Below are 12863 nucleotides of genomic sequence, written 5' to 3'. Positions count from 1 at the left end.
TAAAAGATCATTAAAAAATCAGCGGGAATAAGGGGGGGGGGGGCTCAGACTGGCCTCTGCCTGGGTCCTCCAAATCACCAAGTCCCCTCCTGAGTGGATGGCCTCCAAATCACCAAGTCCACTTCTAGGTGGATGGGGGGGAGGGGATGCTACTGTACAAAAGTAGTGACATACAGTATGTGTTCGCTATCAGCTACAGTAGCAGAACAGCACTGCCTGAGGTCTGTCTGAGCCATTCTCTCCAGCCTGTGTCAGATTCCTGGAATAACTTCCCAGTGTTAAAAAAAGAAACTCAGACACAACCCTCTAACACCCCCCCTCCTCTAACACCCCCAGCCCCCACCCCTCCATGTCGAAAACGGGGCAGCTCTCCTCTCTGAGTTTCACTGTCACTTCATAGTTGACTGTTAGAGTTGTTGACAGTTAGACAGTAAGGACTGTTCTACTGATAGATTTGAAATCTTCTTTGTTCATGTTATTATGTTTTTATTCAGTGTTGCTTTAGTTAGGATGCGGGACTGAATGGGGGGCTCTGTTGCCCCCTGTGAAAAACCCGTCACCATGTCTAACAGTTTCCGTGGTTACCGTACTATTTCTCAGCACCTAAATGACCTGAAGAAGGAGAACTTCAGCCTGAAGCTGAGGATCTACTTCCTGGAGGAGAGGATCCAGCAGAAGTACGAGGACAGCAGCCATGATGTCCACAGGAGGGTGAGTCTCACTGGGGCACTGAGGGGTGGAGGACAGGGGGTAGGAGCAGCCGTGATGTCCCACAAGAGGGTGAGTCTCACTGGGGCACTGAGGGGTGGAGGACAGGGGGTAGGAGCAGCCGTGATGTCCCACAAGAGGGTGAGTCTCACTGGGGCACTGAGGGGTGGAGGACAGGGGGTAGGAGCAGCCRCGATGTCCCACAAGAGGGACAGAGGAGGGGGGTGCAGGGGCAGGGGATGGGAGCTTCATGGGGGGGGAATAGCCATTTGTTGCTATTTTACAATTGAATATGCGGTGTCGCTATGTGTGTGTGTGTGTGACAGAGAGAGAAGGTGAGAGAGTTTTGTGTGAAGGTCTATGCTGTGTGGTCTGGGTTCATCATACATCAACATGTTTATTTAGCTCCAGATGATGAACGAATTATGCTAAGTCATGCAATTGAATGAATGAATGAATGAATGAATACAGTAATCATGGCCCAGTGTATCTCCTATGGTTGTTTACGGTACATACTGTAGTTTCCAGCTCTCTTCCTGTTGACTGTTTATGCTGCAGCTCCCAGACAGTGATGATCACTATACCTTTTTCAACAGGTCTCAGACCTGTTTCTGAGTGTCAACTGCAGCTGCCAATTACACTGCCCTGTCTTTAGAGACTGATCTGAGCTCAGAGATACTAGAGTAAACCCAGAGCAAGAGCTAATTTAAAGAGCTAATATAAAAATTATTAGTTAACCCCTTTCCTGTAGTCAAATGGCCAAATCGCCCTCCAGTGGCCTCTTGGGTAGAATCTTATTCATATTCTTTGTAATTTCATAATTAATAAACATAATTTCCAAAAAACTCACCAAAAATTTGGTGTTTCTATGTCAAACAGTTTTGTTATATTTCAGTCTTCTGTGATGTTTATAAGTTGCAATGTTGAGATGCAAACTCAAAATGTAATACATTTCATCATTTCAAATATCACACTTCTTCTTTTTAAAGTCCATAACCATGTGTGTGAGGTGTATACTTTTATTTGAAAGTAGATTTATTTAAGACTACCCAGAAACACTCTGTGTGACCCTGATGTAGCCCACTGCAGTAAAAGGTTAATAATAACTGGAATATGATGAATAGTGTGAACAATGGAATGTCTTACATTAGATCACATGATCCCAAAGTTGTACTGTATATTTATTTTGAAAAACAGACCTGCCCACTGGACAGGCAACGTGACTGATGTGGTTAAGACTGGTTGAGACCAGTCGTTGTTGCAAAGGTGATACCCCAGCAGCTGCTGTCTGGCCTGGGGTCAGTGGAGCCAATCGTTTTTGAGAAAATCCCTCCGACGCCACCAATCAGAGACCCCCCAGTGAACACCTCAGAGTTTCAAACAGATGTCAGCTTTCTATATCCACCCCTCTGACCTTACTGCAGGCTACAGTCAAACCAGGGATATGATCTGCAGACATTTACTCTATGAACAGTTTATGCCTTATCATATGCCTGTAGCATATCTGCTGCAGTGAGACTAGCAGATCAGCTTTCTGTGTCAACCTCTGTGACCTTCTCTGACTGCAGCCTTAGACACCTAGCCTGGTCCCAGACCTGTTTGTGCTGTCTTGCCAACTCCACTGCTGTCATTATCAAATCAATGCAAAGGATTTGGCAAGACAACACAAACAGACCTAGGACCAGGTTACTAGACACCTACAGCTGCTGTAATAAAACACTGGGTCGGTGATAGATGATTACTTCATTAATATTCAACTTTGATATTACCGTTGAAGTATAAAGATCATCTCTCTAGCAGCTCCCTCAGTAGAACTCATCTAAACGTTATGTGTCTTCATGTTGTTATCCAAAGTATAGAAATAATTGTTATTGTGAGTATCATCAAAACATGATCATATTATAACAATAACATCAATGATCTCCTTGTAAGTGCAGAGCAACGATTAAGGACCGACAGAGCGACAGGAACAACAATGTTTTGTGTCCAGACAAGCCATGACCAATACCAACAGAATCAAATCAGATTAAAACATCTGATTGTAACATTTGTTTTGCTCCTTCTAAATGCCATGGCTGAAAAATATGCTGCCAGTTTAATTGATATGATCCTCTGATTAAATTGACAGTCAGAGACAGTTAAGTCCAGTAATGTTGACAGATCAGAGACAGTAGTCCAGTAATGTTGCACAGATCAGAGACAGTAGTCCAGTAATGTTGACAGATCAGAGACAGTAGTCCATAATTCGTGTGACAGATCGAGACAGTAGTCCAGTAATGTTGACAGATCAGAGACAGTAGTCCAGTAATGTTGACAGAAAGAGACAGTAGTCCAGTAATGTTGACAGATCAGAGACAGTTTAGTCCAGTAATGTTGACGAGATAGAGAGTAGTCCAGTAATGTTGACAGATCGAGACAGTAGTCAGTAATGTGACAGATCAGAGACAGTAGTCCAGTAATGTTGACAGATCAGAGACAGTAGTCAGTAATGTTGACAGATAGAGACAGTAGTCCAGTAATGTTGACAGAACAGACATAGTTCAGTAATGTTGACAGATCAGAGACAGTAGTCCAGTATGTTGACAGATCGAACAGTAGTCCAGTAATGTTGACAGATCGAGACAGTATCAGTAACATGTATGACAGATCAGAGACAGTAGTCAGTACACTAAATGTTGAGCGAGCAGTAAACGTCATCTCAGTAATGTTGACAGATCAGCAGACAGTATCTTAGTAGATTGACAGATGAAGACATCGTAGAGTCAGTCAATGTCTGACAGATCGGGACAGTAGCTCCAGTAATGTTCGACACGATCGCAGACAGTTGTCACGTAATGTGACAATCCGAGACCGTAGTCTAAGATCATAATGTGACGATCGGACACAGTAGCAGTTAATGTGACGATCAGAGACAGTAGTCAGTAATGTTGACAGATCAAGACAGTAGCAGTAATTTGACAGATCAGAGACAGCGTAGTCCAGTCAATGTTGACAGACTAGGACAGTAGTCACGCTAATGTTGACAGATCGAGACAGTAGTCCGTATGACTCGAATTCCGACGACCAGACGTACCAGTAATGTTGACAGATCAGAGACAGTAGTCCAGTAATGTTGACAGATCAGAGACAGTAGTCCAGTAATGTTGACAGATCGAGACAGTAGTCCAGTAATGTTGCAGATCAGAGACATAGTCCGTAATGTTGACAGATCGAGACAGTAGTCCAGTAATGTTGACAGATCGGAGACAGATAGTCCAGAATGTTGACAGATCGAGACAGTAGCAGTAATGTGACAGATCGGAGACAGTAGTCCAGTAATGTTGACAGATCAGAGACAGTAGTCCAGTAATGTTTGACAGATCAGAGCAGTAGTCCAGTAATGTTGACAGATCGAGACAGTAGTCCAGTAATGTTGACAGTAAAGACAGTAGTCCAGTAATGTTGACAGATCAGAGACAGTAGTCCAGTAATGTTGACAGATCAGAGACAGTAGTCCAGTAATGTTGACAGATCAGAGACAGTAGTCCAGTAATGTTGACAGATCGGAGACAGTAGTCCAGTAATGTTGCAGACCGGAGACAGTAGTCAGTAATGTTGACAGATCGGAGACAGTAGTCCATAATGTTGACAGATCAGAACAGTAGTCAGTAATGTTGACAGATCGGAGACAGTAGTCCAGTAATGTTGACAGATCAGAGACAGTAGTCCAGTAATGTTGACAGATCAGAACAGTAGTGCCAGTAATGTTGACAGATCGAGACAGTAGTCCATAATGTTGACAGATCAGAATAGTCCAAAATGTTGACAGATCGAGACAGTAGTCAGTAATGGACAGACAGAGACAGTATTCAGTATGTTGACAGATCAGAGACAGTAGTCCAGTAATGTTGACAGATCAGAGACAGTAGTAGTCAGTAATGTTGACAGAGTCAGAGACAGTAGTCCAGTAATGTTGACAGATCAGAGACAGTAAGTCCAGTAATGTTGACAGATCTGAGACAGTAGTCCAGTAATGTTGACAGATCAGGACAGTAGTCCAGTAATGTTTGACAGAACAGAAGACAGTAGTCCAGTAATGTTGACAGATCAGACAGTAGTCCAGTAATTGTGACAGTGAACAGACATAGTCCTATATGTTGACAGATCAGAGACAGTAGTCCGAATGTTGACAGATCGAGAGACGTAGTCCAGTTAATGTTGACAGATCGGAGACAGTAGTCCAGTAATGTTGACAGATCAGAGGACAGTAGTCAGTAATGTTGACAGATCAGAGACAGTTCCAGTAATGTTGACAGATCAGAGACAGTAGTCCAGTAATGTTATGGCACCCAATGAAACAGACAGTAGTCAGTAATTGACAGATCAGACACAGTAGCTTCAGTAATGTTACAAACCAGAGACAATCAGAGCCAGTCATATTGACAGATCAAGACAGTAGTCCAGTAATGTTGACAGATCAGAGACATAGTAGTCCAGATTAATGTTACAGATAAGGAGTTGGTTAAGGACTGTAAGTAAACATTTCACGTTAAGGTTCACCTGTGTATTCGGCGCATGTTGCAAATACAATGATTGATTTCTGTGTTTATTATGCTTGTCTGCGTGCATGTATTCCTTATGTGTGTGTGTGTGTGGCGTGCGTTGTGTGTGTTGTCAATGTCCATACATGCAGTGTATGTGTCGGTATCCATACGGTTTACAGATAACAGGTTTACAGAGTAACAAGGTTTTTACAGTGGTAAGATTACAGAGTAACAGGTAGCAATTCAACATGTCTTTGTATGAGTTATACATCATACTCTGTATCTAACAAGTCTTGAGTACAGTATTCCCAGCTACTGTTAACACAGTTACTGTCCTTCTCCAGTACCTGGGTTATAACTGTCCCTGTTGCTGTGTCTGGGGCATATGTTATGGGAAGGAGGGGAGGGCTCTGAGATACGGGGTCTGGGGGAGGGATGGGGGGGGGCTGGGGAGGGAACTAGCAGGTGTTCATATCCCTCTATGCTATTTATAAACCTGCTTCACTCTCATATCACTGAGATATGGGTTGTGTACTTTAGGAGATTCAGTTTGTATACTATATTATGAAGCTAATCTGAGTCAATTCATGCCTCTTAACAGAATTGAACAGCTACACAATTCTTTGTTTCATTATATATTACGTATGCACAGTTCATGGTTTCTGTGTGATATATTGTTGTTTTGTAATTTGACGTGTTTCTCTCTGTCTGTTCCAGAACATTGAGTTGAAAGTGGTGGTGGAGAGCTTGAAGCAGGAACTCACAGAGAAACAGGAGATTCTGGACAAGGCCTTGTGAGTAAACTACCATGTCATTGCACAGACAGATACTAGTAGTGTACAGTTGATCTCTATATGCACACAGGAGGTAATAAACCCCCCCTGTACTGTTCAGTCTGGTCCTCAGATAGATTCCTGCTGTTCACTCTTCAGACTACAGCTGCCCTCAGGCCATGAGGGTGCTGGTCTTATACTAACCCGTCTTAACCCTCCCTCTGTCATGTAGACTCACCTAACAACAGCTTTAAAGCCCATAGGAATGCCTGGTGGAGAGGGCCAGGCTCTGACATGCTTTTGAAGAGTATGAAGTGCCCTCTGTGGATAGTTGGACTAAAGATAAAGGGATGAGGGAGAGATGAAGTGAGAGGACGATAGTGAGAGAAGAGGGGTAGCCTGTCGGTAAAATGAAGGAGAGGGAGAGGGTGATAGGGAGAGGAGGGTAGTCTCTGGGTTGTTTTGCTGAGCCAAGGAGTATTTGAGCACCAGCACCTGTCTGTAAATAGAGCAGCTGTCTGTCTCAGTGTCTCTCAGTGGTAGAGATATATCTCCTTAGATACAACATACTCTATACCACTGCTATTCTAACTTGTTCAGCGGGCACCCCGTTTTTTACACCCAAATTTCTGGGGACCCCATTTTTTCCTCAAGAATTTCTCGTGACCCCACCCCACAGCAAATCTAATGCCACAACCTTAAAATTGGTACGTTTAGATTTTTACATGAACAAATAACCTTAAATTCATTGAATTTTAATCTCTTATTAAAAGGAAAATAAACCAATATGTATATTTACTCAATAAAATTATATTTATTTATTTATCTTTCTCAAAAATATATATTGTCCCATACAATAATCTGTGACCCCACGAGGGGCCGTGACCCTGCCTTTGAATACCACTGCTCTATACCCTCTCATATATCTCCCTCTATAAGGTTGGTTCAAAAGTAGAACCCTCCCTCCTTCATCATCTATCTACTCTATATATTCTTACTTTACTAAAAATCCATTCAAATTCATTCATCTTCAGGGTTGTAATTTCTTTCACTTTTTGTTTTTATTATTGTTCTCTCTATTTACAGTACTAAATGTTAGATTCAAGAATAATAGTGTTACTTCTCATAGAAGTACGCCATACCTAATTACATTAAGGAAAAAGTCTGGGAACAAATCACTAGGTTCGTGTTTTTATTGGTGGGAGGGAAAACACTGTGGTCTCTCATCGACACACCAAAACGCCGTTGAGCATATCAGATCATCATTTAAATGGTGAAGAGCAGGAAGCCACTGAAGGTGCTCTTATTGTCTGAACCACCATAGATTCGGTAGTTTACAGGGAGACGCACGTAAACCACATCTCCCACCTCTAACTCCAGGACAGCTGCATTAGATACATTCGTAAACATGCCATCATTGTCCCCTTCATATGTGGAAGCCATTCTCTGATCATTCTTGTACAAAAATACACCCGTTTGTGGATATATATTTGTCAAGATACATGGAGCGTTGTATCTGAATTAGAGACTCCCCTTACTGGTGCTGTGAAGAGACATGCTTTAAGAAATGAATATGTATATATTCACAAGTACATTTTTCTTCAGCTGTCAATCATATAGCTGAAATGGATGCACAGGATGTAGTACCTTTAAATTGGTTGTAAGCCTTGCCGATGTTTGTGACGACTTTGCTGTAGGTCGTCACAAAAGAGTTAGATGCACTATTGTAAAGTGGTTGTTCCACTGGATATCATAAGGTGAATGCACCAATTTGTAAGTCGCTCTGGATAAGAGCGTCTGCTAAATGACTTAAATGTAAATGTAAATGTAGGTTAGAGTAGTTTCATTGCTGAATGGTCCAAGTTGAATATCGTCAGTCAGAGCAGTGAAGAACGCCATCTTTGGTTTGTCTGTGAATATGGATAAGAATAAACAACTAAAAGCTACGGCTTAGTCATTGCGATTATCAAGCAAATATCTTATTCTGTTATCCGTTGKATCTTTTTATATGTCCATATGCTGCTACCATTATCAGGGAAATGTAGGGGTCTGGAGCACATTTGAACAGTTTCCCGAAGGTAATACTTCCATTTCCTTTTTCTGGTACATCTACGATCCGCACTAGCACCACGCCTTTGAACTCTGGTGAACTTGAACGACTGCAAAATAATGTCTCGGTCTCCTAGGCAACCAGCAAAACATAACACAGTACAGTAGTTTAGTGCCTCAGGTTGACTTCTCATTACAGTCACGTTAAACATTTATAATGAACATCACTGTAACGCCATGCTGAGGTCTGTAAGTTGTGATGTGGAATCTGCATTCTGTCTCTTCAGTTCCTCCACCTCTCTCTCTCTCTCTCTCTCTCTCTCTCTCTCTCTCTCTCTCTCTCTCTCTCTCTCTCTGTCGTGCCTCGCTGATTGTCAGTCTGGTCCCCATGGATAGAACAACATTCAATTAGTATCTTTTCACAGCTGAGTTTGTTTAGGCTACTAATAATATAAGATATGAGACTTAATTGGTAACATTAAAATATGACTGTCACAAATGACCTGCGCTCAATGTGTTCAGGTCCTCCACCTGGCTCTTATAGAACTTCAGCTCCACTCTCTGTTCCACCACCATGTATCTCAGCTCCTTCAGCTCAGTCCACATGTCAGGTTTTGGTGGCGGTTGCCAGTAGGTCAGTGAAGGTTGAAGTTAGTGTCTTCTGGCTCTCATAGTGTACTTCATTCCCGCCCTCCCTCTCTCCCTGAGCCTGTGACCCACGACGAAATACTGGTGTGCTCTTTTACACAGCAGTATTTCTACTTGCACATCATCATCTGCTCATCTATCACTCCAGTGTTCATTTGCTAAATTGTAATTACTTCGCTTCTATTGCCTATTTATTGCTTACCTCCTTACTCCATTTGCACACACTGTATATAGATTTTTCTATTGTTATTGACTGTACTTTGTTTATCCCATGTGTAACTCTGTGTTGTTGTTTATTGTCGCACTGCTTGTTGCTTTATCTTGGCCAGGTCGCAGTTGTAAATGAGAACTTGTTCTCAACTGGCCTACCTGGTTAATAAAAGTGAAATAAAAAACATTTTTTAAAACACAGCAGCAACACCAGTGGAACTGCAGAAGCTCTCGTTCTGACAACACTCACACCTTCCGTGTACTTTCTACTGTGGGGTTTCTTTTACTATTTAAACAGATGTCTCGTAGGTGTTATGGGTTTTACAGTATTTTAGGTTAAGGCCTCAAATAGAGGACTCTGATTCGATTATCCTAGTGTGAGTTAGTGCTGTCTAAAGTGGTCCCACACGGTTGTGAGAAACATTAACCTGGTATATTTTTGGGAAGTAATGGGTGTTTTTGTTTGTGCAGGAGTTTTCCCTATCTAGGAAAGTTATTTCTCAGTACAATTAATGAACAGGTACTGTATATTCTATAATTAATGAACAGGACTGTATAATTCCTATAATTAATGAACAGGTACTGTATATTCTATAATTAATGAACAGGTACTGTATATTCTATAATTAATGAACAGGTACTGTATATTCTAAATAATTAATTGAACAGGTACTGTATATTCTATAATTAATGAACAGGTACTGTATATTCTATAATCAGGACATTTAAAAAAAAAAAAATGTTAAAAATGAGTTACAGTTTATGTAGGTGTGATCCTTCCACACAAACATAACATCATTTATTGGAGTTCTGTGTACCAATTTTAATTCATCAGCACTGTATGCGAGGGAAATAAATACTTAATAATCAATTAGGTACTTTGTCAAGACACAGTGAAATCTCTCCAACACTTATAGCCCAGGAGGAGAATGGGTACAGAACAGAGTCAGTCCCTTTAGACCAGGGGGTGTTTCTCTCTTCTTTCTCCCTCTCTGTCTCTCTCTCTCCCTCTCTGTCTCTCCCTCTCCCTCCCTTCCTCTCTGTCTCTCTCTCTCTGTTCTCTCTCTTTCTTGTCTCTCCCTCCATCTCTGTCTCTATCTGTCCTCTCTCTTCTGTCTCTCTATCTGTCTCTCTCTCTCTGTCTCTCTCTCTCTCCCTCCCTCTCTGTCTCTCTCTCTGTCTCTCTCTCGTCTGTGTCTCTCTCTCCCTCTCTCTTGTCTCTCTCTCTCCCTCTGTCTCTCTCTCTCCATTCCCTCTCTGTCTCTCTCTCTCTTTCTCTCTCTCTCTCTCCGTCTCTATTTCTCTTGCTCTCTCTCTTCTGTGATTGTCATTAGATTTATAAAAAGGCTGACTGATAGCCAAAGTAGAAAAGCAGTTAGAGCAACATTGTGTTGAGAACAGCAGCAGCCCAGGGCAAATCTCTAACTGTACTGTGAGGTGCAGTAAATCTACTCTAAAACTGTACTGTGGAGGTGCTCTAACTGTACTGTGAGGTGCAGTAATCTAACTCTAACTGTACTGTGAGGTGCAGTAATCTAACTCTAACTGTACTGTGAGGTGATGTCTACAGAAACATGTATCATTTTTACATTAACATATGTTATGTAAATAGAGGTACAGGATGTGATATTTTCATTCTGCGATGTGTCTTTTATATTTCTGCTGTATCGCTGTGATCCTGTGCTCTGACAGGTCGACGTCTGAGAGCCAGACCAATCAGAATGAGGAGGAGGAGCAGCAGCGTGGCTGTGAGGCGAGGCAGCAGGAGATCAGCCACATGCGGGAGATCCTGGAAACCAAGGTCCAGCTGCTGCAGGAGGTACACACGCACACATTAATACACACACTGATGCGGTTACATTTCACTGACACTCCTCAATCCTGTTTGCATGTCTCCACTCCTCCCACACCTAATACAGTGCTCCAGTAATACTATTGTAAATATACTGTACACATCTCCCCTCCTCAAACCTGATGCATTGTGTTGTAAACAACCCTCCATAACTAAATGTTAATAAACTATTGGCATGACCACTCTCCTCCTCTGCTGTGATGTTGTCAGGAGGTCCAGCTAGCGCGGGCCGAGGCTGAGGAGATGGCCTCTCTAGCAGAGGAAGAGTCCCAGCGCTGCCTGGTCCTGGAGAGAGAGATGATGATGAAGATGGAGGAGGATGAGGACGAGGAAGAGTGTAAGGGAGGGTCACTAGGAGCCAGGCTGCAGAAGGAGGCCGTGGCAGAGAAGGAGAGGTGAGGATGGAAGACAGGTGGTTATTGAGGCATGACTGGCATGTCAGTGTGGTGTTTCTCTCAGAGTAATGTGTGGCTTTAATACAAGAGACTTCCTCTACTGCCTAGCGGTCGTATTATATAGCTGAGAATGTCTGGCACTCACATTAGTATTGACATTGGCATTGGTAGGCCTATTAGCATTGGTAGGCCTATTAGCATTGGTAGGCCTATTAGCGTTGGTAGGCCTATTAGCATTGAGTGGCCTATTAGCATTGGCATTGGTAGGCCTATTAGCATTGGTAGGCCTATTAGCATTGGTAGGCCTATTAGCATTGAGTGGCCTATTAGCATTGGCATTGGTAGGCCTATTAGCATTGGTAGCCTAATTAGCATTGGTTGGCCTATTAGCATTGAGTGGCTTATTAGCATTGGCATTGGTAGGCCTATTAGCATTGGCATTGGTWGACCTATTAGCATTGGCATTGATTCACATTGACTTTGACAATGACATTGTCATTCACACACTGATCAGAATGACAGTGGCTGTCGTGCCCAACATACTGTCCTCTACTGAACCAGGGGTATGGGATCACATATCAGTCCAAGAGGTGGGGCAGTACAGTACTTGCTTCATGAGGACCTTCAGCCCAACCGTCATAAAACATACGCGCTCTAGGCCCCAGCCCAACCTAATGACCTTAAAGTCTCTGTGGTGCTTTAAATAGCGAACATTTATGTTGTTGACCCCTCTCTCTCTCTCTCGCAGAGGAATAGATAATATCTCTGGAGCAAGACATCCCACCATAGCAAGCTGGTCTAGGGCTCTGTTCACAAACACAAACACACCCCACAGAGCCCCAGGACAACAGCACAATTAGACCCAACCAAATCATGAGAAAACAAAAAGATAATTACTTGACACATTGGAAAGAATTAACAAAAAAACAGAGCAAACTAGAATGCTATTTGGCCCTAAAACAGAGAGTACACAGTGGCAGAATACCTGACCACTGTGACTGACCCAAATTAAGGAAAGCTTTGACTAGTACCTGATCAGCATGAGATACGCCTTGCTATTAGAGCAAAGGCCGCCCGTAGGCAGACCATGGCTCTCAAGAAAGACAGGCTATTGTGCACACTGCCCACAAAATAACGAGGTGGAAACTGAACCTGCACTTCCTAACCTCCTGCCAATGTATGACCATATAGAGAGACATATTTCCCTCAGATTACACAGACCACAAAGAATTTGAAAACAAATCCAATTTTGATAAACTCTCCTATATTTACTGGGAAAATTCCACAGTGTGCCCAATCAGCAGCACAAGATTTGTGACTGTTGCACAAAAAGAAAAGGCGCAACCAGTGAACAGAAAAACACACCATTAGTACAAACTTACCAACCAGTATTTCTTGATCCACTGTATGTTATTTTAAACCAGTTGTGTGCTTTATCCATTCTCGTACTTGTTACGAAACCTATCTGGCAAGTATGATCTAATATTATATACCATACACATCTTTGTAATTGTCTTGTATTGTTTTGAACTCTTTCTGACTTGAGTATGTGTAATGTTTACTTGTTCTATCATCTGTATTGTTAATTTCACTTTCTGTATAATATCTACCATCACGTCTGCTTTGGCAATGTCTAACACCATGTATACCACATGCCAATAAAGCCCCTTGAATTGAATTGAATGAAATTGAGAGAGAGAGAGAG

The 12863-nt window shown here is 42.3% G+C and overlaps 1 protein-coding gene across 1 annotated transcript; it reads left to right on the top strand.

The window, feature by feature from the left end:
- Positions 1-356: 356 nt before the first annotated feature.
- Positions 357-11180, top strand: LOC111975856 (myomegalin-like). The gene is made up of 4 exons (XM_024004512.2): positions 357-711; positions 5949-6025; positions 10604-10730; positions 10974-11180. The coding sequence occupies exons 1-4, from the start codon at positions 523-525 to the stop codon at positions 11160-11162; spliced, it is 582 nt and encodes a 193-aa protein (XP_023860280.1). The 5' UTR covers positions 357-522; the 3' UTR covers positions 11163-11180.
- The last annotated feature ends 1683 nt before the right edge of the window (positions 11181-12863 follow it).

Source organism: Salvelinus sp. IW2-2015, linkage group LG16 (assembly GCF_002910315.2).
Source record: "Salvelinus sp. IW2-2015 linkage group LG16, ASM291031v2, whole genome shotgun sequence".
NCBI classification, from domain to species: domain Eukaryota; kingdom Metazoa; phylum Chordata; class Actinopteri; order Salmoniformes; family Salmonidae; genus Salvelinus; species Salvelinus sp. IW2-2015.
The sequence above is the reverse complement of the archived record's forward strand: the minus strand, read 5'-3'. Positions and strand labels throughout refer to the sequence as shown.

Bases quoted from the DNA above. Each gene is read 5' to 3' on its own strand.
- LOC111975856 (XM_024004512.2), top strand. From the start codon at position 523: ATGGGGGGCTCTGTTGCCCCCTGTGAAAAACCCGTCACCATGTCTAAC. The intron at 712-5,948 runs GTGAGTCTCACT...TGTCTGTTCCAG, and splicing joins GCCATGATGTCCACAGGAGG to AACATTGAGTTGAAAGTGGT. The intron at 6,026-10,603 runs GTGAGTAAACTA...GTGCTCTGACAG, and splicing joins GAGATTCTGGACAAGGCCTT to GTCGACGTCTGAGAGCCAGA.